At 42.6% G+C, this 25,933-nt stretch overlaps 1 protein-coding gene across 3 annotated transcripts in view; it reads right to left on the bottom strand.

Annotated features, from left to right (window-relative positions):
- Nucleotides 1-25,933, bottom strand: part of ACOT9 (acyl-CoA thioesterase 9) — a 550,522-nt gene that overhangs the window by 411,237 nt on the left and 113,352 nt on the right. For all 3 annotated transcript variants that reach the window (XM_069204744.1, XM_069204745.1, XM_069204746.1), the window contains 2 exons: nucleotides 12,912-13,082; nucleotides 11,367-11,404 (listed from right to left, as the gene is read on the bottom strand). In XM_069204744.1, the coding sequence (XP_069060845.1) occupies nucleotides 11,367-11,404; nucleotides 12,912-13,082 (209 nt within the window). The remainder of the gene's footprint in view (nucleotides 1-11,366; nucleotides 11,405-12,911; nucleotides 13,083-25,933) is intronic.

Raw genomic sequence — 25,933 nt, forward strand, 5'->3', positions numbered from 1 at the left:
TCCCGGGGTATCTTTACTCGTCAGAACCAACAGTCTGGACGTGGTACATTAATACTCTCTCCAATAAAATTGCCAAAGGGGGCAGATTCCTACAACATGGAAGGGTGCAGAAATTATCCCCATTCATAAAAAGGGTAATGTAAACCTCCCGACAAACTATAGACCAATCAGTTTGATTGATAATATCCAAAAGCAACTCCTAGGTAGATTAACCCAGTGGGCCAAAGATCAGAACATTCTTTCCCCCCTTCAAGCAGGATTTCGACCAAGGAACAGCACAGTAGACCAGGTCTTTAGACTGGCCATTCTGTACTGGAAATATACAGCCCTGGCTAAACAACCATTATACATCGCTTTTGTTGATTTGAGATCAGCTTTTGATCTAGTCCCGAGGGAAAAATTGTGGGAGGTGCTACAAAAAAAATAGGGACTCCAGCCAATTTAATCCAACTTTTGAAGCGGTTGCACGAGGACACATATGCGCAGGTGAGATGGGGAACCTAGGCGAACTAACGGACAAAATCCCCATAAATAGGGGTGTTCGCCAGGGTTGTGTGTTGGCACCATTTTTATTCTCTATTTTCATTAATGAGCTTGTACAGGTTTTAATGACGTGCCAGAATGATGCCCCCACCCTAATTGCTCAAAAAATTCCAATCCTTCTCTTCGCTGACGACTCTCCTTATTTCTAAATCTCCCATGGGCCTCCAAATTCTTATTAATAGATTTAACTCCTTTTGTCGAGATTACGGCCTAGAGCTGAACCATAAAAAAACCAAGTTAATGGCGTTCAGCTCAGGAGCGCGGAAGAAATGTACCATCCATTTAGAAGGGAACCTCCTGGATAAGGTTTCTTCCATTGATTACTTGGGTGTAAGGCTTTCTGATAATCTGAACTGGGCAGAACAGATCAATAAAAGTGAGGGTCTCCTGCAGCATGGTGCGGCATCAATCCTGCGTTTCTATAGAGGTACGACAGCAAAAACTGTCTCTCCGGCAATCAAGATCTATATTGCCAGAGCACAGGGAGCCGCCGCATACGGAGCAGAGGTCTGGGGTTTTTCTGACTGTAACAGGCTCACTATCAGTGAGAACGGTTTTGCGAGGTCCCTTTGTGCCTGCCCTCCTAGTACTCCATTGATACCACTGTATTTAGATCTGGACCTGAGACGCATAGCCGATCTAATTATTTTAAGACCATTATTATACTGGATACGACTATGGACTAACCCCAAATTAGACGTTTATAAGACCTCACTCCATGACCTGCTAATGTGCCCCAACTCAACCTCTATTCCTTGGGTTAAACATGTATCCAGTTGGTTCAACAAACTTGGCCTTAGCCACTTTTGGGAGGAACCCCTTAAACTAGAAAAGGCTCACTCCATTGTGCTGAAACGTACATATTGGTCTTATGTACACAACGATTATATTACCTATAGAACTTATGGCACCTTAACAAATCGCTTCATAGACTTCAAGTGGTACTCTCAATTCGAACCATACTTAGATAATATTCCTGACATCCTCGGTAAAAGCTTATATGCCAGATTCCGTTTTGGGTCATTGCCGTTGAAGTCATTGATGTGCAGATGGGGAACAAAAACAGAGACAAGTACATGCCCAGTTTGCGATGCAAAATCGGAAACGATTGAACACTTTTTTTGCCCTGCCTACTCCCTTCCCAGGTCTAAATGGATTCGCCACATTTGCCGGGAAATGGGGATAAGAGACTGTGCCTCTGCTCTGAGGATTTTACAAAGCCACCATTCTATGGTTTTAATAACTGCTGTAAGCAAATATTTATTAGTAGCATGGCGAATACGCAATTCCATTGTAAGGACTGTGTTTTAATTTAGACCTCCGATTTTTACTCCCTTTTCTCTTACAGAACTGCAGGAGGGGGGTTGTAATCGTATGTGTATTGAGAAATGTAATTGGACTATGCTTTTAGGAATCAATGTTTAAAAAAAAAAAAAGTATCTATGTGTTATTATATATCATTAGTATTATTGGTTTTATCTCTGTTGTTACTACGATTGTATATTCACTTTGATGATCGATTGATCGAATAAAGCATGTGTAAACACACACAAAGTGAATTTACTCTCTTGCCTCCCATCGCTTAGTAATCCTAGTTTGTAAAAACAGATTCCAACTGCAATTTTAACTGAGAAATCTTATTTTTCAAATATGTCACATCTCCACCCCTATCGTACTAAGTATTATATAGGGCTATTTGTTGTTCTAAAACTTTCACTTCTTCTCTATATTTCTTGTTCCTGTAGCTCACAAGACTTATGACTTTTCCCCTTACCACTGCCTTAAAAGTGTCCCATATTACCGCTCCTGATGCCGACCCTTGATTCACCCTAAAAAAAATCCTCAACCTCCTTCCGAAGTGTACAAATAACCTCATCCTCCATTAAAAGAGTCCGATCAAAAGTCCATCTAACCCCACCTGCCTCAGGAGGACAACTCAAACTTAACGTCACTGCAGCATGGTCTGATAAGTGGGCGGGTGAGTAAACTATAGTCTCTACCAAGTGACATAGTGTGGTCCACTAGGAAATAATCAATCCGTGACGCATGACCATACTTTTGATTATGAAATGAAAAGTCCTGCTTTTGCCCTGCTCTCCACAAGTCGCACAAACTAAAGTCCTTCATCATTAATTTTAGATATTGCTGAGACTTTGGAGTACCCACTGACCTAGATTTTGCTGACCTATCAAGCCTACTATCTAGGATCACATTAAAGTCACCCATCATAATAACTGGATCTGAGAAGCTCAAAAGATGGGAAAAAAACATTCTGAGAGGTTATGGATCATCGCAGTTGGGACCATAGTATCCTACCAATGTAAATGCCCTACCCCCCAACTGCAATCTATGTATAATCCATCTCCCTAACTTATCCGTTAACACCTTAGATGGGGTGACATTCAACTGACGCTTAACCAGAATCGCCACTCCCTTTGTGTTAAAATTGTGCTCTGTAGTAACAAAATCCCATAACCATCTCTGTGTTCTAAACAAGGCTAGGCCTTCCTCTTTAGTCAAGTGTGTTTCCTGTAGAACTATAATATCGGCTGGAGAGTCCCTAAGAAATTGCAGAACTCTCCTCGCCCTAGCTCGCACACGCAAACCAACTGACATTCCATGACATCAGTTCCTTCCTGCCTCCCTGGGCCCCCTGGCTCTTATCCAGGTGAAAATGAGTCTGAGGTGTATGAGGTTAATTTTATTTTTTTCCCCGCAAGCCTGCCCCTTAGTGCCCCCCAAAAATCCCCTACCGTGGCCTTACCCACCCTCCCTGGGAGAACCCCCACCACTATTGATAGGCCCTTATGCCCCATTTTAGAAACGCATTGAGCTCCCTGGCTTCCTTAAACCGTCTTCCCCTTCCTTATAGTTTGTATAAGATCATTCGCCGCAGATGGATCCCTGATGTTAAACATTTTATTATTAAACATCACACGTAGGTTGGCTGGAAATTTTAACCGGGCTACCGCACCCACATTTTTGAATTCCTCCAAACGTTTTCCTAGCTCCCATTGCCTATTCAATGTTAGACTAGAGAGGTCAGACCTGATTTCAAATTTAATTCCACCAGTCTCCAAGGATCAGAGATCTAATGCCTTTCGGCAAATTATTTCTTTTAGCGAATAGGTTTGAAAATTCGCCAAGATCCTCCGCAATTTCTTGATGTTCGGATTCCTCCTAAAAGGATCACGGTGCACTCTCTGAATATCGCTGAAAATCTGATCCTCTGTCTCATCCAAAGGGATAACCTTTTTAATAAGAGAAACTATATACTGCTTCAAATCCGACCCCTCCACTCCCTCCGGGACATTCAATATTCTAAGGTTATTCCTTCTTGAAATATTTTCTAAATATTCCAATTTCTCCTGAAGGTCTCGTTCCGTTCCTTTTAACTGCTGAATCTCTTCCTTATTTCTTCTCAGATCCTCTCTCATAGTGTCCACTGACTCTTCAAAGTGGCTGAATTCGCAATGCCAAAAGATCTATTTTTTTCTCCAAAGATTCACAGGCTAATCTTATTTCAGCTTGATTCGCCTCTGAGGTTAAGAACCCCTTTTTTATGTTTTCCGTCAGTGAAACAAACATAGTTTCCAAAGTACTAGGCTCTGATGCAGTACTCCGAGGTAAACTATCAGACATCTGTGAGGTTCCTACAGTTTCTACCCCTGCCAGATGATGCAGAACTTCCTGTGCCGCAATAATATCGCCCCTAGCCTCATTTGCCTCCTGAGACCTGGGGTGCAAGTCTAAGGGTAAATTAGGAGGTAAATCTACTGTAGAGTTAGAGGAAGATGCCCCCTCGCTAACCTTATCCTTACTCATTGGTGAATCAGGACTGGTAGACACAATCGGGAGGGCTCTAAAATATGCCCGCAGAGAGGGGGTAACCCTGGTGCTAGTCCTGACAGACCTCTGCTCTATTTTTGTTTTTTTTTACACTACAGACCTCCTCCCTCTCACAAAAGTCTCCTCGTTTATTTCCCAATTTCTGTGTCCCCACGCTGACCTTATACACACACAAAGTTTTAGCCTTACTTGTAGCTGTAGTGGCTAAAAAACTTCTGGCTGGTGAAGAGGTAGAAATGACGGTCCCAACCTCATAAGCCGGCTTCCTTATTCGTTGTCCCGAATCCAGAGGCTCAGCAGACTCCAAGGATGCTGCTTTCCAACGAGGGACAGCAGGGCAGCTGGTGCTAGTGCTGCCTCTGCCGACAATCCCCCGGAAGGGAACGCGTGCCGCTGCCCGGCGGCTTCTTCGGAGCTCCAGGGCGGCTCGAATCCAATTTTCACGAGCGTTTCTCTGCGCTCATGCGCTGCCTTCGCGCGACGGAGCAAATGGATCCAACAAGGGGAGCAGAGCGAGTCCACCGGGGATGTCAGGTACGCGTTTCAGCGCGCGACCTTGCTGCCGCCCGCAATGTTCACCCGAGAGTTCTTGATGGCTCCACCTCCTTACAGCACCATCTTCAAAAGATCTCTTGTTGGAGAATGAAGTTCCTAGTATAGAGGAGTATGGCCCTGGGGTACCGGGAGGGCATGCTAGGAGATCTAAACGGAAAACAATGTGCATGCTGAATCATACAATCCATGTCCTAGTCTTCCAAGGCAAGAAAGGCTTCTAGGAGCAGACTAACAACAAAGACACAAGAATCATCACCCTCCTCACCTCTGGGGATCCCAAGAGCCCGCTGTTCAGTGTAGGGAAAGGTGTGGAAGACATTGTGACGCGAAGGGTTAATTAGCTTGAGCAGTGTAGATGAGTGTAATGCCTGTTGAAACCCCCTCCCAAACATTGTGGAAAAGTTCATGATATTTTCAAGCTTGTTTGTGTAGAAGACTCTGTCTCAACCTTGAGAACGAGAGTACAGGGAGAAGATGGAATGAAAAAAAAGGCTGGAGAAGGGCAGAGCAGCCAAGTACTGATAACATAGCTAGAAAATGCCAGAATGAGATAGAATCCAAGCTTCGAGTTATTTAAGCACTGAAGTGTGGGTGAGGGATTTGGAAGCTCGCAGATGGAATTGTGGAAGCTGCCAGGGCCCAGCGCTGCCTCCCTGTTTGCTGAAAGTGGTGCTTGAGGGGGAGAGTGGTCCAAGCAGGCGGTAGAGGGCTTCCCAGCATGTCGTGGACTAAGTTAAGTTTCCACACAGGGATGAAAGGCCTTTGTTTCTCTGCTCTATTATGACTGATTATTTATGCTTGCACTGTGTTTATAACTTGAAGTATTCAGCTCGTTTATATTTTGCTTTCTAAACTTCTTAGTGAGAGCCTGCTGCAGTTTTTGAAACATGCATTTTGGTGTGCAGTAAATCAAAGTTTATCTAAAGTATTCAGTTTGTTTATATTTTGCCTCCTGAACATCGTAGTGAGAGCCTGCTGCAGTAATTGAAACATGCATTTTGGTGTGCAGTAAATCAAAGCTTATCTGAAGTATTCAACTCATTTATATTCTGCTTCCTGAATATCGTAGTGTGATGCATATTAGTAAACAGTTAATCAAAACTTATATCTGTCAGTGAACTCTCTGCATATATATATATATACACATATATACATATATATATACAGATATATACATATATATATATATACATATATATATATATATATATATACATATATATATATATATATACATATATATATATACATATATATATATATACATAGATGCTCCTTGTAGTGTACTTATATATATAAATAGATGCCTTTCATTGCTATTCTTATTCTACTATTGTTAATGTGCTAAATGCCTACCTTTTACCTGCAATTCTAGTAAAGCTAAATTGTATTTATAATTGGCGTGTGGTCCTTCATTGAGCGTCCTTATTGACTTATACCGAACAGGTGTCAACTAGTCACCTGGATAAGACACCCGCCGATTATCCTGGTGTGATCGGTTCTCCAGGTCTTTCACCCTAGATGACAAGATGGTGACTTGTTGCTCATGCTGAATAATCCCCAAACAATTTGCTTCCACTTCGTTTTGGGGGGCTGACTGGGAGGCTTCCACCACTCCCAGCAGAGAACAAATAATATTCATGTTTTTCTATAATTTAAGGAGAACAACTTGCATCTTAAGGTGAGCAGCCTTCAAGGCCAGTGAGTCTTTCCGATAATCCTTTTTTATGTTGCAGCAGAAGATGATAGATAGCACCAGTAATGGTGTCCTGAGCCGGACCAGCAAGTTGGGATCCAGAAGGTGACAAGAGGTCCTTTCCCATAACCTGATCACCAGATGAAGATGGAATAGCTGAGGGTACCACCCTCAAAGGAGAGGGATTCGTAAGGGTCAGCTCAGTCCCTTCTGGGTCCCATAGCAGGCCCTCTTCTTCCTCCAGGGAGGGGGCGGGGTCGACTACTCCCTGATCGAAGGCCGCCAACACCAGGCACTAGGCTTGATCTACTGGTCACCTGCACCCAAACTAGGATGAGATAGTGGAGCTATCAGAGCCCCCAGACTTACCTAAAAAATCCAAATGGTTGTGGCAGCTTTTAGGGGTCAATACAGATTGGGTTGCTTGGTCCAGCCCCTCCTCCCAATCGCTGTCTGATAGATCAGTGAAAGAGAAACAACGCCTCTGGGCTGTCCCCCTTCCCCTTCCACCACCAAAAGCTTCACACTACCTGGGCAAAGAAGCTGAAAGCCCAGGAGGCACTGTGGTAACAGAACAAAGTGATCCATTGTAAGCCCTTCTTCAGCATGGGCAGAGTTCACATAGGATCTAGTTACCTCTGTAGAAACCCACTGGGACAAGGAAACAGAAATCGAAGAAATAAAAACAGTCTGCTCCCTATCGCCAGATATCACCTCTGTTGGGCAAGATATGGAAGAAGCCACGGCTACCACAGGTGGTTCAGCCTTATTACTAACCTTACCCTACTCCACAGTCACAGCAGTCTAAAAAGAAGGTATCCCAAGGTAAGAAAAGGGACCATTGTATGATGAGAGCAGTTTAGCACACTGTCTCTCCCTGATCCCACCGGACCAACCAGAGTGGATTCATCAGATGACTCCTTAGAGAGTAGTTCAAGGGTATTTAGGGCCTGGGGATCTTCTACCTCCTCCAGGATGTTTGGGGTGGACAAAGGACAGAATGTGGTGCCTTTCTCCCCTCTTAACCCAATACGAGGACCAGAATTATCATCACCCCTTTTCCCGGGGTGTAGTCACTTTTTATCCACCTTCAGGGAAGCATAAAGGGTGTCCACTCTTCATTGATCCTGGTGGGCATCTTAATTAGGATCCCGACTGTAGCTCGGGAAGCCCTCGAAAATGCTGCCACAGCATCCTTAATCAAAGACATGGGAACCGACTCAGTTGTCTGCAATCCACCATTAACAGCCAACAGTAAAGTATTCAGCAGGACACCTGCCCTAAGACTGAGCTGGCTATATGCTAAAGTTCAGGAGCTGTTAACTAAATGGCAACTGGGGGGGGGGGAAATGGGGGACAATGCTGTTTTATCTATTAATTTGAGGTTCTATTTGGTGAAGGGGTTTTCTGGCATTGTAGGTCATAATTGTGTTTAAAATTGGGATAGGAGGAAACTGTTATGATTTGGAGTTGGATTGGATTGGACCTCCCTGCTGGTATGATAGTTCGGGATCTGTGCCAAAGTCATTTGAGTTGGCAGTATCATTGATATTGGTGTTTATGGGGAGGGGGGGGGGGGCAGGTCACTAGCTGATTCAGTAATGGGCTCCAAATGAACCATAAACCCATGCGAAAGGTGGAATGGCCCTTGGGCATATAGGGCAATGCTCAGAGGGATGGGCTGGTTCGCCCATATGGGAAACTTGGGTGGGTTGCTGTGTGGGTTTGGGTTCAGTGGGGTGGTGTAGAAGGACTGTGGGTTTTCTAGGTGGGATAGTTTTTCTGGCACTATGATTCTGAGCAATTGTGTCAATGGCAAAATAAGTGTGAATATTTATGTTCAGCAGTATAGTAATGGATATGTGGCATTTCAATGCGTATGGTGGAGGAGCAGCATGTAGATTTTGAGGTGTAATGGGAACAGCTAATAATGGCGGCAGTCCTGGCCAGCAGCTTCATATTCTTCCTTAGAATATTAATGGTGCCAAGTTGCCACATTAGTGTAAGCTGGTGCAAGAAGAGTTGAATATCTTTAGGCCTCAAATTCTCAGTCTCTAGGAGACACATTTGTTTCAGGTCGAGGGTTCACTGCTGGAGGGAGAAGCACAGGTTAAACACAAGGTGGTGGTCAGTGTATGGGAACCTCGCATGGCACTGGGGACAGCAACAAAATGGTGTACAGTCAGAGCCACATGGAAGATAATGCCTCAAAGAACAGCCAGTCGAAACCCAAACCAATGAAAATGTGGGCAGTGCAGGAGTAGAAATTCACGATCTAAGCCAATACTGTCTGTTAGAAATGGGGTATTTAGATTGCAGAGGTATTCACTCTTCTCCAAGTAGGGGGCCACAATCCTAATCAAGGTAAGTCACACACAATCCAAATGATCTCTGGTAGCTTGGCACTGAGCAGTCAGGCTTAACTTAGAAGACAATGTGTAAAGTATTTGTGCAATAAAATATACGGTAACACAGTGAAAACACCACAAAAATACACCACACAGTATTAGAAAAATAGATAATATTTGTCTAGTTAAAATAAGTTAAAAATGATAAAAATTCAATAAGCACCAGTTATAATATCACTTTTGCAAGTTTAAAAAGAGTCTTACATTTTAGAAATCAACAGTTGTCTGAAAGTACCCGGTTTGCGTCAAAAATAACATGCATGCAGACCGCACAGGAGGAGATGCATGGAAAGAAGGTGTGCAACAGATTTTCCGGCGCGGCACAGATGTTGCGTTGTTTCTTTCCACGCTGCAAGGAGCTTGTGTCGTTTTTCGCCGCACAGTCTTGGTCCCTCACTGTGATGCGGGGATCTTTTTGGCACCCAGGGATGATGCGGGGAAATCCTGGGCGCACTAGAAGTCGCAGGCTTTGCCTCGATCCAGGAGGGCGATATGTAGAATTTTGTGTCAGACGGCAAGCGCTGCGTCGATTTTCCACTTGGGGAATCGGCTGTGTTGTTCCGGTTCAGCTGAGCGTCGATCCGGTAGGGTAGTGTGTCGAATTTTCTGTCGCAAGGCAGGCGATGTGTCGAATTTCCACTCGGGAAGGTGGGCTACATCATTCTGGTTCAGCTGGGTCGCGATTTCTCAGTCGCAAGGCAGGATGTACGTCGTTTCCAACAGGCTGTGCGTCGATTTTCAGCGCACAAGGAGTTTCCTGAAGAGATGTCTTTTTGGCCCCGAGACGTCAGAAAACAGGAAGCAAGCGCAACCAAAGCCCTTGAAGAGCACTTCTCAGCAAAGTCAGAGGTCAGCAGGGCAGCAGTCAACAGCAAAGCACTCCAGCGGAGTTCTTTGGGCAGCCAGGCAGTTCCTCTTGACAGGTTGCAGGTTCAGGTCCAGAAGTGTCTGAGTCGGTGGGGTGAGAGACAACCTAATTTATATACCCAGAAATGCCTTTGAAGTAGGGGAGACTTCAAAGAGTGGTTTTGAAGTGCACAAGTTCCCCTTTCAGTGCAGGTCTGTCTGCCAGGGTCCCAGTCGGGGGTTTGGCAGTCCATTGTGTGAGGGCAGGCCACTAGCCTCTGAAATGTCAGGCCCTCAACCTTCCAGCCCAGGAAGACCCATTCAGTAAGCAGATGAGTGCAGGTGTGGATGAATGTCCTATGTTTGTGGTTGTCTGGGTGAAATACACAAATTCCACCCTCACCAATAAGCAGGATTTTCTATTACCATTCTGGCCATACTAAATATGGCCTGGTTACCCCTTTCTGATCAGAATCTACCACTCAAACAGTACATGAGGGTATTCCTAATGCTAGCCTATGAAAGGAGCAGGCCTCACAGTAGTGTAAAACAAATTTAGGAGTTTTCCACTACCAGGACATATAAAACATGCATGTACATGCCTTGCCTTTTACCTACATAGCACCCTGCCCTATGGGTTACCTAGGACCTACCTTAGGGTGACATATGTAGAAAAAGGGGAGTTTAAGGCTTGGCAAGTACTTTTAAATACCAAGTCGAAGCAGAGGTGAAACTGCACAAACATGCCTTGCCATGCCAGGCCTGAGACATGGTTAAGGGGCTACTCATGTGGGTGGCACAATCAGTGCTGCAGGCCCACTAGTAGCATTCAATTTACAGGCCGTGGGCACATATAGTGCACTTTACTAGGGACTTACAAGTAAATCAAATATGCCAATTGGGAATGGACAAATGTTACCATGTTTAAGGGAGACAACATATGCACTTTAGCACTGGTTAGCAGCGGTAAAGTGTGCAGAGTTCTAAAACCAGCAAAAAACATTGTCAGAAAGTGGAGGGAGGCAAGCAAAAAGGTGGAGGATGACCACCCTAAGGTTGTCAAGTCTAACACTGCCGAAACAGCAGAAAAGTTAAAAAAAAAAAAAAAATCGAACCAAATGGAGTCAAAGACATGGAGCGGAGAAACACACCTCCGAACCTGATGGCGGAGGGAAAACAATCTAATAAAGGAGTCGATGCCCATGAGCAATATCACAGAGAGGAGTCGTCACCCCATCTCATGACTATAAAGATTTCTTAAATTAAAAAAGTTACTTGCACCACTCCAGACCCCACACTAGATGGCAGGAGTACGCAGAGAATATGCATCTACAGCCACATATGCCATCGAACATAACGTTTCAAAACAAATATATTCTTAGAACACATGAAGTATGACACCATTATTTGTTAAAGTGGCTAAAACATGATCTCCGGTGTGCTGAGAACGGTTACTATATATGCCATACCTCCTAAGCTGTCCAGATCTTCAAGAATCCTACCAAACCTGTTGAAAGAAAAAATATCCTAAAAAGGGTTTTCAACTTAAAACATATTCCAAAAGACAGCAATGTCCAGAGTAGAATAAAGAAGGCAATGACAGAGAATGAAGTGAAAAAAATAAATGACAAAGTAGATGGTGTTACACAAGTGAGAACTGAGAGGACTCACAGTCACCGGGCATGATGCATAAACAATTACTTATACAGTAAAGCCTAGAAATGGGGAAAAATGAAAAGGTCAACCCAGAATCCCTGTGTTTGCAAACACGCTCACAAACAACCAACACAGAGACAACAATTCTTCAACCATTTGATGGGTAGTTCTATATTTATGGTAACTCCCTTTTATCCTTATCCAGGTTACAGTTAGGGAAGGGGTCCTTACAGAGGAGACACAACACATAGGAGAAAGAAAAAACAGGCTGCAGACAAAAATGGAATACAAAGGTGTAGCACATTTCTTTACAGCTTTCTGAGTTATGTTCTCCTGCACACCTGAGGCTTTTACAGGTTTTTATCTGAGCTCTAACTTCTGGATTTTCCCTCTCTTACAGTACTGTTAGTCTAAGGTTGGTGCTGCAACCTTTGTGGAGATTTAGTAGGGCACCTTTTTAAATACTGAGAGCGTTTTCAGGAACTTCAACACTTTCAGTATTAACTCATGCAATTACTCCATAAGGTTTCTTCACCTTGACTTCCTTGACACAAATCTACAACTCTGTCATTTTCCTTCCTTCATTTCTTCACCTTTTGATAACACAACTGTTTATAGCTCAAAGGCACTTTAGGGCTCGGTAGTCCCTACGCAAAACCATAAATATCAAAATAAGTAACTATTTCATAAATTGGGGTAAAAGGCACCATGAATACTTCGTTTTAAGTCTATGTTTACCTTCTTTCATTTCTAAATTTCTTAAGAAAAAATGCCAAGGGGAAACAAACCTAAAGTTGAGACAGTGAATGACAATCTCAGACTTAAAGAAATTGACCATAAAAGCAACTGTTGACTTTCAGAGAAGGTACTCAAAGTGACCCACCAGGTTGCTTTTCTGGAAAGCACATGGTTTCATCTGGTCAGTCTGAAGGAAAAGGTAGGTTCCCACATACCAGTAGCCGTGGGACACACATTTTTGGGGGAAAACTTTATTGATAAAAGGGTCTACTAAAGGGGTGTGGCAATATTCACCTGAGGAAAATGAAACAAAAAAAATCAGGAGGAACTGCCTTCTAAATTCAGTTGTTTGTGTAAATTTACTTTTTCCAGAACAAGTGTGCGCATCATTTAGAGGATGCTCATCATTTTCAAGTGTCAGTGAATGACTTGAATGCCCAACATGAAATTTAGATCCTTGATTTAGGCTGCTATCTCTATCACTTTAATTTTTAAAAACACATTTATAATAACTAATGTCCATATATTTGCCGTGAAATATGGGCGGTGGCATTATCTACACCTTTATGACTAACCAAGTTGGAGTACACATTGACCTTACACAAGACCTAAATACTCACCTTACACCATTATGCATATTGAGGTATTTTTCCCGTAGCTGAGGCTGGCTTCCTAGAGGCAGTATCACCTCTATATAGCTGTCCTTCATTGTCCGAGCAGGCAGGTCTTCTTGTCGTTTAGGCAGCAAATTTTGTAGTGATTTGCGTGCATTCATGGCTTCCATGTGGTCCCTAGAATTGATGTAACAAGGAAATATAAAAACAAAATATATGAACCTTTTTCAGTAGCTTAATTTTCGAACCTAGAAAAACTCTATTAGACAGAAAGAACTCAATTTCAGAAATATTCTTGAAAGTTAGATAAAGTAAAGGAGAAATTTACAAAGTGTTTTATAAAATAAATTAATTTAAAGAAATCAAGGGAAATTTCAACTTCAAAAGAACCAATTGTTGCTTAATTAACTTATTTCTTTAAAAGTAATTGCTTGTGACTGACCAATAATATATAAACCTAATCTTACAGATCATATCATAAATTAGTAAACTTCTATATATCCTTAAATAAATTTTTACTCCAAGTCAAAAGGATCAAAAATATTCTCTTGGAGAAGATTTTGTACACCCTTGTCTTTCATGAGGATACAAATGAATGGAGACATTTGTTGACCGTAAAACATAAAATCTGAATTGGAGGTTTCCAATGTAGAACTCGGAAGGCTAAATATATGCCTGATTTTCAGTATAATTGCTGTTTATGTAAATAAGTTCCATTTGGATTAATTGTATTCAAACCTCTGATTTGGATAGCCTAATTATCTCTTTTCCACCTATATTTCACTTCCCCGATCTAAGACCCTATTAGGAAAAAATTAAATTAAAAATATTCTATTCCATAAAGCCATGGATAAGAACAAACCTACCTTTCGGTTAAAGCTACTCTATTTTTGTCAGGTGGAAAAAGAGGACTCAGAAGCAGGAAATCATATCTGGAATTATCAAGACTCCGAACCTCTCAAGCACAAAAATCAATCTCTCATAGAAGGTCCAACCACTTTCGGGAACTCTCTTCCTGTTGGCCAAACGACCAATCCTTCTCTACTATTCCTCAGGCAACATCTAAAAAAACAACTTTTAGAGTTATTATAGAAATAAAATGTTATGTTTCATACTTTTGATTTACCTTCCCAAAATCTAACGACTGCTACTTTAAAAATGTATTTCAATGTACTGTGTTTTATTTCTCATCTGAAGCACCCTAATACTACCGGTGCAAGAGTAATGTATAAAACTGTTGAATAGATAAACCAAAAGTAATATTTTGGTAAAGGAAAAAGACTTGAGACAAAGTATATTATTGGCATCCTCACTGCTCAAAAACAGTAGATGGGAATGGATTAGCAAAACCTGAATGGTTTGTATGACGACTGACATAGTGAAATGAAATAATGCAAGGTTTCCATCTATTAAATTGAATTGCAAAGAATCCTACTGATAGCCCACTCCCTTGATAGGAGCTGTGCAGCTGCTAGAGTACCTTACAGTTTAAGTTGATCTGCAGTGTTCAAATCCAGCACCTCTTAACGGGTTTTACTGAAGTGGAATATGTTGATGGCAGGAGATTCCCTTTCAACACTGGAGTCCCTGAACTGCTTAAGTGAATGCTGATTGTCTCAATACAAAAAGGAGGTAACAGCAATGGAAAGTTGTAATTTATTGAAATAACAGTATTAAACATCTAAGTGAAGAGTGAAATAATGAAATGAAAAATGCAAGGGCAACATCTATCACAGCGCTATAGTCGCCTGACTGAAAACACATCTGTGATAAGTCCTGCCCTGTCTTCACTGAAGGTGTCCATGGGTTTAAATCCTAGTGTGAATATTTAACAGCCCAGTCTCAGAATTGCAAAAAGCTTGGAAAATTTACTATATGAAAACTCAAATCCAAGAAGCACTTTTATCACAATTATTAAATTGTTCAGTTCATAAAAGCAGTTATGCCATCTCATTGTATTCTAATGTTTGATTCACACTAATAGCCTGTTGATTAGATGTGCTAAACTACCTCAACCGGTGTCCTGGCTGACCTATTCAATAGCCACACCCAAGCTGAACTATTCTCTACACCCTTTCCCTCCTGTTGGAAAACAGAGTTGAGAGAGCCACGGATGGATAGCAGAGTACAGCATGAAACATGCCAGAAAATGGACATACAACACTGAAAAGGAAAAAGAGGTATACTTGGAAATCCTACACTATGTTAAGATAAATGCTAGCATTGCACAATGTCAGAGGGCTGTCAGGCGGAAGGGGTGTGAAAGTGAGTTTAGTCAAGGCTTGGAGGGTGGGGAAGATGGCAAAGTCTAGCACTAACCAAGATGGCCAGCTCCCGCTGAAACTTCCAAGCAGCCCAGCACGTATACAACAATTACTGCCGGCCCCAGGCAAACAGCTGCATGTAACACCAGGGCACAGTGTCAGAACCAGTCAGGGACTGACTGATGGTATATCGGGGCAGTGATTTGACAGACCACAGCGCTCCAAGCAAAGCCGAAGCTGTGGCATTGGGTGCGCACCCACGTCCCCTGCTAACTTTCGGCCGCCCCGTGCCTGCCGTGACATCACTGGATCAAACCCAGACTACTGCATCAGAGCAACACACGCTAGCAGACTGAGGATACCGTTCTGTGATGCACTGGAATTTTGCCCTTAAACCTTCTGCGTTCTTTGATGCAGCCATGCCTGATAATGCAAGCCCTGTGCTGGCTGCAGTGAATGTGGCCTAACTCTTCTTTGGCTCACCACTATAGTCCCTATGAGGTGGGTCTTTGCGACCCCATAGCGAGTCGCAGAAGGTGTCTGAGACACCTTTCTGCATTTCCTTTTGCGAGGTGCAAATTGCGAGTCGCTGGGACTCGCAATTTGCACCTCGCAAAAGGAAACCTATCTATATCTGGCCCTTGGTTCCTTGACGTCCTGGAGGAGTTGGAGGGGACATACATTGATGGCTCACCCATCATACACTGAACACTCTTGTCTCTCCGGCACAATCCGGAGACTCTGAACTCTCTCCTGAAGGCATTTTTGGAAAGAGGCATCCGATTCTCCTTGACAATTACCCCAGCCAACATTTATTCACTATAAGCTTTCTTATAGGGGCAGATGGTCTGTAAGAGATGGGCCGACGGGGCACTCCCTCCTATTGTCACGACTCACGTGCTGCTTGCGCCTGGAATTTGCAGATCTGGTGGCGTGGATCTTCAATGTTCGACTTTGGCCCAAAAAGGGGCGACTCTTTCTGGTAGCCACGGTGCTGTAGGCAATGGAGACGCCAAGAACAGACCGTGCCCTTCAGAAAATAGCGCCAGAGGGAAAAAAACCCTTAGAAAAAGGGGAAAAACCTCCAAACAGGAAGATTCCTGGAAAAAACAAGAACAAACAAACAGGAATCCAAAAGGAGCAAAAGTCAGGAAACACAGAATGCGGAAATCCAGAACCAAAAGGTGAGGAAATCAGGAGCGAAGACACTAACTGAGCAGAAAGTGTTGCAGCGCAAAGAAAGAAGAAAACACAGCCCTTATATACTAAAAAACAGGAAGTGACCCACAGGAAGTAAAAGGACACCATCTTAGACAGGGAAACAACACATAGAACAGAATAGAACAGGAACCATAGAGAATAGGGAACAAGGAATGCTGGGAAAGAACAGGAATCTGGGAAGGGGGAAAAGACATAAAGAAAGGCACAACAAAAGACTGCAGAAAAGAAGAAAAAGAAGAAAAAAGGGAAAGAAACGAAAAAACAGGTAAGAGGGGTCATAGACCCCTAGTATAGTGGAAAGCAGAAGGTAGAACGAGGCCCCATGCAAGTCTGGGGCCTCGAAATGCGCAGGAGAGGCTGGGGGCGCGCCGCGTCCTAGCAACGCGGTGCGCGGCCCGAGCCGAACGCCCGGCTTGAGTCGAGCTCTCGGCTCGCGCCGCACCGCGCGGCGCGACACCTATAGCATACTCATCTCTGTTATTCTATGCCTTCCATGGTACTCTAACACTTTGATGATCTTCTGTGAAACTCATGTGTGGGGCGGGACTGGATTGTTCCTTGAAAAATGTTTTATGGGCGTGTCGAGAGGGAAAAGGGTTAGAAGGATCACTCGCCTATGCAAAGTAGTTTATACTTTACTGTTGTATCTGGTACATAGTGTATTGTTTGATAAACTTTTAGTGTGTCACCATCTTACTGCTACACTACTTAACCCTCTACTAGAACGTTTTTGCCGTTTTCTACATTGCAATTGCCCACCAAATCGTCTACACCACAATAGCTGATTCCCATACTCTGAGTAAGCAGTTACCTCTACATGGATAGCCTTGTCCTAAACCCATGGCTCCTTCCTCTGACCCAAACATATGCATATAATTTCCATTAATATCAACGGCCTTACTCACTACATCAAACGCCATAGGACATTTAAGGATATTGCTTTGAAAATTCCTGATATAGCCCTACTACAGGAAACACATTGACCAACTTTGGAAAACAACAAATTGAAGAGAGACTGGGTCGGTGGGGTTGTCAGCGCAGTCTTCTCTTAACTGCTAATACAACCTCTGGTCTCCCAGAGACTTCCTCATCCCTGACCCATACAGTATTTTAAAGATATTGACAGATCCACTAGACCACTACATCTTTCTGAAGTTCAAAACACTTGTCCAGACCCTGATACTGGGCTTCATTTATGACCCCAATCATGCGACAATGAGTCATAAGCTAACATTAAAAGAGTGATTTAGTATGGTTAACCTAATTATGACAACAAAAGACAATATGGCACCAGAATGTCATAGACACATACATCTGACAATACTGAAAAGAGATTGGAAGCAGCTTTAAATATAAATCAAAACAGTGTTCTAAGTGCAAGGTAAACAGATAGTGCTGGTGAAAAAACAGTGAACAGCGCAAAGTGAAACATGAAAATACTAGTGTGGAATTGCATTTTACCTTGACTCCATTTTGGAACTGCTAGGCCCTGTGATACTCAATGATAACAAGGTCTGTTTGTTGAACAGCTCATGATCTAGATGAACTTAGTTTTCTGTTTGCTCAGAAAGCATTACGATGCAAGGCTTGCTATCAAGACACCCCTCATGACATATCAGTGCTCTCTAGCTGAAGCAATATATCTGAAGAAATGTACTATCCTGTGTACGTGTCATCTCTGTTAGATGGAAAGTTCCATCTTGCAATGTGAGGCACGTAGGCCATATTCTGTAACTTTCTTGCTGTACTGTACCTTATCTGATTTGGTGCGATATAGAGGATTAACAGTAATACCTTCTGCAATGTTCGAGAAATGATCACATGCTAATGTTGAGAATTAATAAGATGCATGAACACGCCTTGTGGTTTGTTGAAATAAAAGATTACGTATGACTTCCTTAATTTGAACTGCCTGGACTTGGCTTCTCAAGTCAACAGTTACTGTGCACATAATAAATTGTCTTCCTTTATACTGTAAGGGCTGACTGGTCTTTGGTTGTGTTCCTGGTCTAATACTAGACAATGAGCAGATATCAGTTGGTAGATATTATGCATGAACAGCAATCAGTCCCATATTTCATTTTACAAAACCGAAATAAACCGGATCCTTATGTCTGCTGAAGTTTGTCGACGCCATTTTGATTTTCATCAAATTGAGATCATCAGCAAGACAATATAAACACAAGGATAAGATTGCTACCTAGGGGTTGGAGGAATAGGAACGTTTAAAAAAAAAAAAAAAAGAGGGTTAGGCCAGGATTAAACTGCACAATAAAGTGATAAAAAACAATTATTGAGGGCTATACTAAATCACTCTTTTAATCTGACCTGTTGAGACGTTTTTGCATGATACTATACATTTGACCATGTCTCAATTGGGTTTACAGGTTTCTGTTTTACTTCTCAGTGAAAATGGGGCATCTTTCTTCTCCTCTCAGTCCCGACTACTGACTGAGTTTGGTAATACCAGGGTGATAATGCGACCTCAGCGCAACCTTTAACAGTGTCATTAGGGGCAGGATGTGGAGTATGCCGATACAAAAGGGGACTAACCCAAAGTCATCCACCAGTTGTCCAAGCTTCATGAGGATGTGGAAGGGAGTGTTAGGTATGGACCAAATGGAGAATGCACGTCACCTATCAAAATAAAGAAAGGGGTCTGACAAGTCTGCATGCAGGGCCCCTTCTTTTTCAGTTTTTACATAAATGATCTTGATAGTTATTTGACTGAAGCAAAAGCTGACTCTTCTAGGGCAGGGACCAGTATTGATGTAAGCCGATGATTGTGTTATCATGGCAAGAAGAGGAAGTGGATTCCAGAAGCTACTAGATAGATTTGTGGCCTTTATGTTTAATTTAGGTCTGTCAACTAATAAATCAAAGTCATTTGCCATTGTGTGTGTGGATCCTAAAGTAGGATTACTCTCTTTCATATAGATGGTACTGTACTTTAATGTGTACAAACTTTAACTTATTTGGGGGTCCCTTTCGACAACATGAGCCCTTGCAAGCACTTGTTGAGTGTGAGGACAATACAATTCGAACAGACTGTGGTTTCACTTTTCAAATTTGCTGCTAAAATTGGGTCTATGCCACTTGATGCTAATATCAAATTGTATTAAGCCAGATCCATATCAATCGCCACTTAGAGTGCAGGGGTTTGGGTGTATACTAATGACTTACAACTCCAGGTCAGGGGAAATAGTTTTTTGCTGTCACTTCCCAAAAGTGTTTCAATGTTAATGTCATGAGTAACTAGGGCTCCAATATATAGGAGACATAATAAGGATAGCACCAACCATATTATGGCTTTCAGTCTGGTCGAGGTCTGAAGCTGTCCTAAGCCAAATGGTGATCACTGACTGCTTAAAAATGCCAGGAGTCCACGATATCAAACGGTTGATACGTATAAAAGAAGATCTGTGGGCCACTGGCAGAACAGACTTGTACAAAAAACCTGCATAAAATTAGCCGATCCAACAAATTCTTAGTCAAAAACAAAATAATGAATTCAGTAACTGTAAAGAATAGAAATGAAACTGAGGAGGAAGTCAGTTGAAGCATATCTTCTGTTGTGCAGCACTTCTCACATGGAACCATATTTTCAGCTACCTGTGTGTGTTTTACTGTAAACTCTCTGTGTTTCAGACAGCCTGGCCTCTTTTAAAGTGGTATTTGTTTGAAAATCGTTTTTTGCTGTGACTGTGTGAATTGCCTTGCTAGTTTGTGGCACCCCACCCCACTTTTTTTTTCCCCTCTCCTAAGTAAAAAGGCTACATACATCTTGCAAAGTGTGTCTGTTAGGAGACTGTTTTAATCTGTTTGTGTGATTTAAATTGTGCTTAAAAACTGTCTGCCCCCCTGTATTTATGCCTTTAAAAAAAAAGCCCGATTTTAGAGTGTGCGCCCAGCACTATAGCAGTGTTTGTTTCTTAAACAATCTCCCCCTTACCTGGAAAGTAGACTCTGCTAGCTTGGAAGTGTGGATTCAGCCTGTCTGTATCCAAGGAGATTCTGAATAAAGCAGCAGTTGCCTTTCCCCCTGACCACAGGGACTGGAGTTCAGTTAACTTGCTCCTTATATAAGTTCCTATTGGTTGTTGCATATGCTGTTGTGATAGGTTGTTTGGGAGATGGTCTTTCATTGGTTGCTGGCCCCAGGGATACAGTTATGATTGGTGGATAGGGCTGGGAATCCGATTGGCTGTTGGCTCTAGGTCTGAGATTCTGATTGGCTGTTGGTTCTAGGGCTGTGATTGGTGGATAAGTCTGAGATTCTGATTGGCTGTTGGTTCTAGGGCTGTGATCTGTGGATAGGTCTGAGATTCTGATTGGCTGTTGGTTCTAGGGCTGTGATTGGTGGATAGGTCTGAGATTCTGATTGGCTGTTGGTTCTAGGGCTGTGATTGGTGGATAGGGCTGGGATTCTGATTGGCTGTTGGTTCTAGGGCTGTGATTGGTGGATAGGGCTGGGATTCTGATTGGCTGTTGGTTCTAGGGCTGTAATTGGTGGATAGGGCTGGGATTCTGATTGGTTGCTGGTTTTAGGGCTGGGGCTGTGATTGGTGGTCAGGAATAGGCTTATGATTGGTGATTAGGGCTGGGTCTCCCATTAGTTGGTTGAATCAGGGCTTGAAATTGGATTGGCTAGGGCTAGGACCAGCTTCTTATCGGCCAGTAGGGCTATAAAAGGCTAGGATTCAGGGCGTCGAGGCAAAGGGCGGAGAGGACAAGGGCAGTTGTCTGTTTGGGTCTGTTCAGGACAGATAGGGACTAGGGACAGAAATGCTGCCCAATTCACATTTGACCATGAATGGTTTCAGCCCCTACACATCCCTCAACATGCAAACACATATTCTACAAAGGCATCCAACTCATACATCACAAACTGACCACAGACAGATTGCAATGTCCCATCACCCAACACAATACCCTTTATACAACACATATACACATATCCCACACAACTACAACAGTCAAACACCTGCATTCTCACAGCAAACACTACTCTGTCCACTCCCACTAACACAACCTGCCATCACCCACACAATACAAAACTACAACATACATTTCTCTCAGTTTCAGTCTCCCAGATACACACTCTCTGCTCATACTAACCAACAACACTATCCGCTGTTCGCTCCACACAGACCACCTGTCATCATAACAATGCCCAAACCCTGCCTTCAAACACATCATCTACAAACACTCTTCCCCTCTCTTCACCAATTACACACAACCATACAATCCCCACATTTCACTCCACCACACATATTACCTCTTCCGGTCATCGCAACTAATACTAACTCTCCTGACACACACCCATCACCTTTTACACACCTCATACATTCATCTCCAAAACACAACAACACCCCATCTAACACTCAAATTCCACTTAGCAGCACTAACTCACATACAAATCCCTCACCAAAAACAACTACACCAATATCCCCTCTCATTATTCCACAAAAACAATACCAACCACAAACATCAGCACATCAAAGCAACACAAACTTACATTACCCTCATCATCATACCCACTCCCACCCCCAGGACTACACAAAGAATACAAATTCCATACTATCTCCACCCCTGCCCCCCCCACTCTTCACAAACACCTACCACAAGCACCCCAACCCAGCAACTTTCATTCACTCGCCTCTCCTCGATTGCACAATTTAGAGCCTTACATCATGATCCACATGCTCCTCCACCACCCCTAACCCATACCCCATCCACACTAAACAAACGCAAACAAAATACAAAACAGGCCACTCATAGCAACCTCGCATCCCCTTTGTCTGTTACATAATAAAACTACCCTACAAAAAACACTACACTCCTCATGGCTCCCTCAGCCACCAAGTCCACCACCCACACACACAGACCCAACAAAATGCCTCCTTAAACTGCTGGAAGAGGAACACTATGTTGAAAAGCAAGACTACTGTGAGCCTCAAACAGTTATCACAACTGGCAACACTCCTGTTTCAAGCTCACATTACACTACTTACCCTTCTACTAAACAAAATAACACTACCACTAACACACGTTTTCTAAACTGCCAGCTCATAAATGCTCGATCACTCTCACAAAACAAGCACCACATCTACGACCTGCTCACAGACACACAACCTGACTTACTATTCATAACTGAATCCTGGTTGGGAGATGGCATGGCACCAGTGTTGCACGAAGCCGTTCCTCCGAGCTATCAAACCATCACTCAAAACCGTATAGGCAAGAGAGGAGGTGGACTAGCTATTATATTCAAACAGGCAATGAACCTTAGTAAAACAGGCAACATCTCCATACAAGGTTGTGAAGCCCTCCTTACCAGTTGCCACCCTACTCCAACTTCCTCCTGTAACTTTCTCCTCCTTTACGGACCTCCACCTAACAACTCCACTTTCCCAGATGCTTTTCTAGACACAGTCTCCAACCTTATTACACTATACTCCAATCTATGCATTCTTGGGGATCTAAACATTTGGTTTAACAAACCCAATATGCCCCATCCAAAAGCTATCACCACTGGCCTAGTCGCATTGAACCTACATCAGATTGTACACAATCCCACACACATCGCTGGTCACATCCTAGATGTCATTTTTGCTAAGCCTGAACTAGTTACTATTCATAGCATCACACCAATCACCTGGTCAGACCACCATATGATAACTTTCCGACACACAACTCCACAAATCAACACACCCCACAACTACTTACATACATACACCTATCGACCATGGAGCAAACTCAATTTGGATCACTTAGAAACACAACTAACAGCAAACACAGATCTAGATACAATTAATTCTGTACCAAAACTTTATGAGTGGCTACAGGAAGCTTTTGATGTCATAATACCACTCAGAAAAACTAAACACAACAAAAGAAAACCAACACCTTGGAGAAACACAGAACTTAAAAAGATAAAGCAACAAATCAGAAAGTTGCAGCGGACCTGGCTCAAAACAAACAACCGTCAAGACAAACTGCAGCTACACAAACTTAACAGGATATACAAATCATCAATCAAAAAAGCTAAAAAAAGATACTACTCAGACAGAATTCAAAATGCTCTATCTACAACCAAGGAATTTTATAAAATTCTCAATGAATTTCGAAAACCTACATGCATGGAAGGAAGTCATCCCACTACTCAAGATTTCACAAACAAATTGGCAACTCACTACACAACCAAGGCAGACACATTGGACTCCTATTTAAAACAGAAGAAAACCGTCAGCACCAACCCCTTTCCTAAAATACCCTTTAAGAATAAACCAACCCAACCTCTATAGTCCTTCAAACAAATATCCCAGGATGAATTTATTGATTTGGTCAAAGCAAGCAGACCTTCTGGTTGCCCTTCTGACCCTTGCCCACCACAAATCTTCAAGAACATCCTTCTATCTACTTCTGCTGCCACACCTGTAAGAAGAATCATCAACAACTCTAACTTCAGGAACTTTTCCTGTAGACCTGAAAAAGGCATACATACGACCTTTATTAAAGAAAACAAACCTAGACCCGCAAGACCCCAACAACTACAGACCAATCACAAATGTACCTTTCCTGGGCATATTGATAGAAAGAGCAGCATTCACCCAGATGTCACAATTCATTGAAGACAATTCTATACTTTCAGACTTCCAAACTGGATTCCGCCCAGGAAGAAGCACTGAATCGGCACTCATGGCAATCTGGGACGATCTTAAAAACACAGTCGACCGAAATGGAGTTGCTGCACTACTTCTCTTGGACCTCTCAGCTGCCTTTGATACGGTTGACCATGACACCCTAACTCAAAGACTCCACAAAGCCGGCATACAAGGGATTGCTCTCGACTGGATTACTTCCTATCTTCAAAAAAGATCAAATATCATCCACTCGCCCCCCCCTTCTCATCCGAACCCTACCTCACAAAAGCAGGGGTCCCCCAAGGGTCAATCATCTCACCTTTGCTTTTCAACATCTACATGATATCTTTACCAGAACTGATCAATGATTTTCATCTCACATGCTACAACTATGCAGATGACACACAAATACTACTTAAATTAGAAGGCCCCAAAAACATTGAAAACTCACAAATCTTTAGTTGCCTCAGAGCCGTTGATCAGTGGATGACCTGGAGCCATCTCAAACTAAATACCTCCAAAACAGAAATACTCATATGTGGTGAATGGAAAAATTATGACCCTCTGTGCGTCTGGCCTGACGATCTCGGACCATCTCCTCAATTATCCAAGGAAGTTAAAAACCTAGGAATCACCATGGATTCCAAGTTAACTATGAATGCCCAAGTAGACAAATTAGCAAGCACAAGCTTCATCACCTTGAAGACTTTACGACGCATCTTCCCCCACCTCGGATTTCCACACAAGGTGCAAGCTACTATCTCGCTTGTACTATCCAAACTGGATTATGCCAATAGCCTCTACCATGGATCATCTCTATCTGTTATGAAAAAACTACAACGTATCCAGAATTCCGCAGCCAGGCTACTATTACATATTAAGCCGCAAGACCACATCTCCCCTGCCTTGAGAGCACTACACTGGTTACCCGTTGCCAGAAGATGCACTTTCAAGCTGCTTTGTATCACCCACAAAGCTATACATGGAACAGGACCGCTTTTTATCAGAAAGAAAATTACCAAATACATCCAACAAAGAACCCTCTGCTCAAGATTGGCACCCCGCCTTAGAACACCACCATACAAGAAAAAGACTATAGGTGGTACATCCTTCTCAGTCCAAGCAGCCAAACTATGGAATTCTTTACCCCCAACTATAAGAGCCACAGATAACTTTCTTGTCTTCAGAAAACTACTCAAGAGTTGGCTCTTTCCTCCATAACCACAATATTCAAACAACTATGAACTGCATATGCCTATGTTGATAAATATTTTTTTCAGATTATATGTATATTTCTATTTATTTATAGTTTCTTTAGAAAATAGGTATTGCTACTATGTCATAACAATAAAATACACACACACTCTTTAAACCTGTTTGACTAAGTATTTTTTTTACCCATGGTTCTAATTATGTATTGTATGTGCATATGTGTGTGTGTGTGTGTATATATATATATGTATGTATGTGTATATGTTGTTTTCTGAGCTTGGCATGTTCGTGGATCATTGCATGGCTCCTGGGTGGGTCGTTATACTAGATATCTATGAATTCCTGCTCTCATCTTATCACACTTATCTACTCATCATCATGTCATGTCTCTATCAAACTATCCTCCATTCTCACTCTGACTCATCCCAAATCCCTTCTAATACTTTCATCTCCTAAATATCTCTGCCTAAGCTCTTCCCTCCGCTTCCACATCTAACTCACCAAACCTCACTCTACTACTGTGACCTCCCACACAACCCTACTAAATTTCTCCTGCATTTATCTCACCCTGCTACTATGCTCTCCCTAACCCTTCCACATACTCTTCCCCCTCCGCCCCCCTTTACTCATCCCAAGCCTTTGGGTTGAGTAAATGAAGGAGATACTCTCAATTAACACTTCTGGA

The sequence above is a fragment of the Pleurodeles waltl genome, chromosome 8 (assembly GCF_031143425.1).
Source record: "Pleurodeles waltl isolate 20211129_DDA chromosome 8, aPleWal1.hap1.20221129, whole genome shotgun sequence".
NCBI classification, from domain to species: domain Eukaryota; kingdom Metazoa; phylum Chordata; class Amphibia; order Caudata; family Salamandridae; genus Pleurodeles; species Pleurodeles waltl.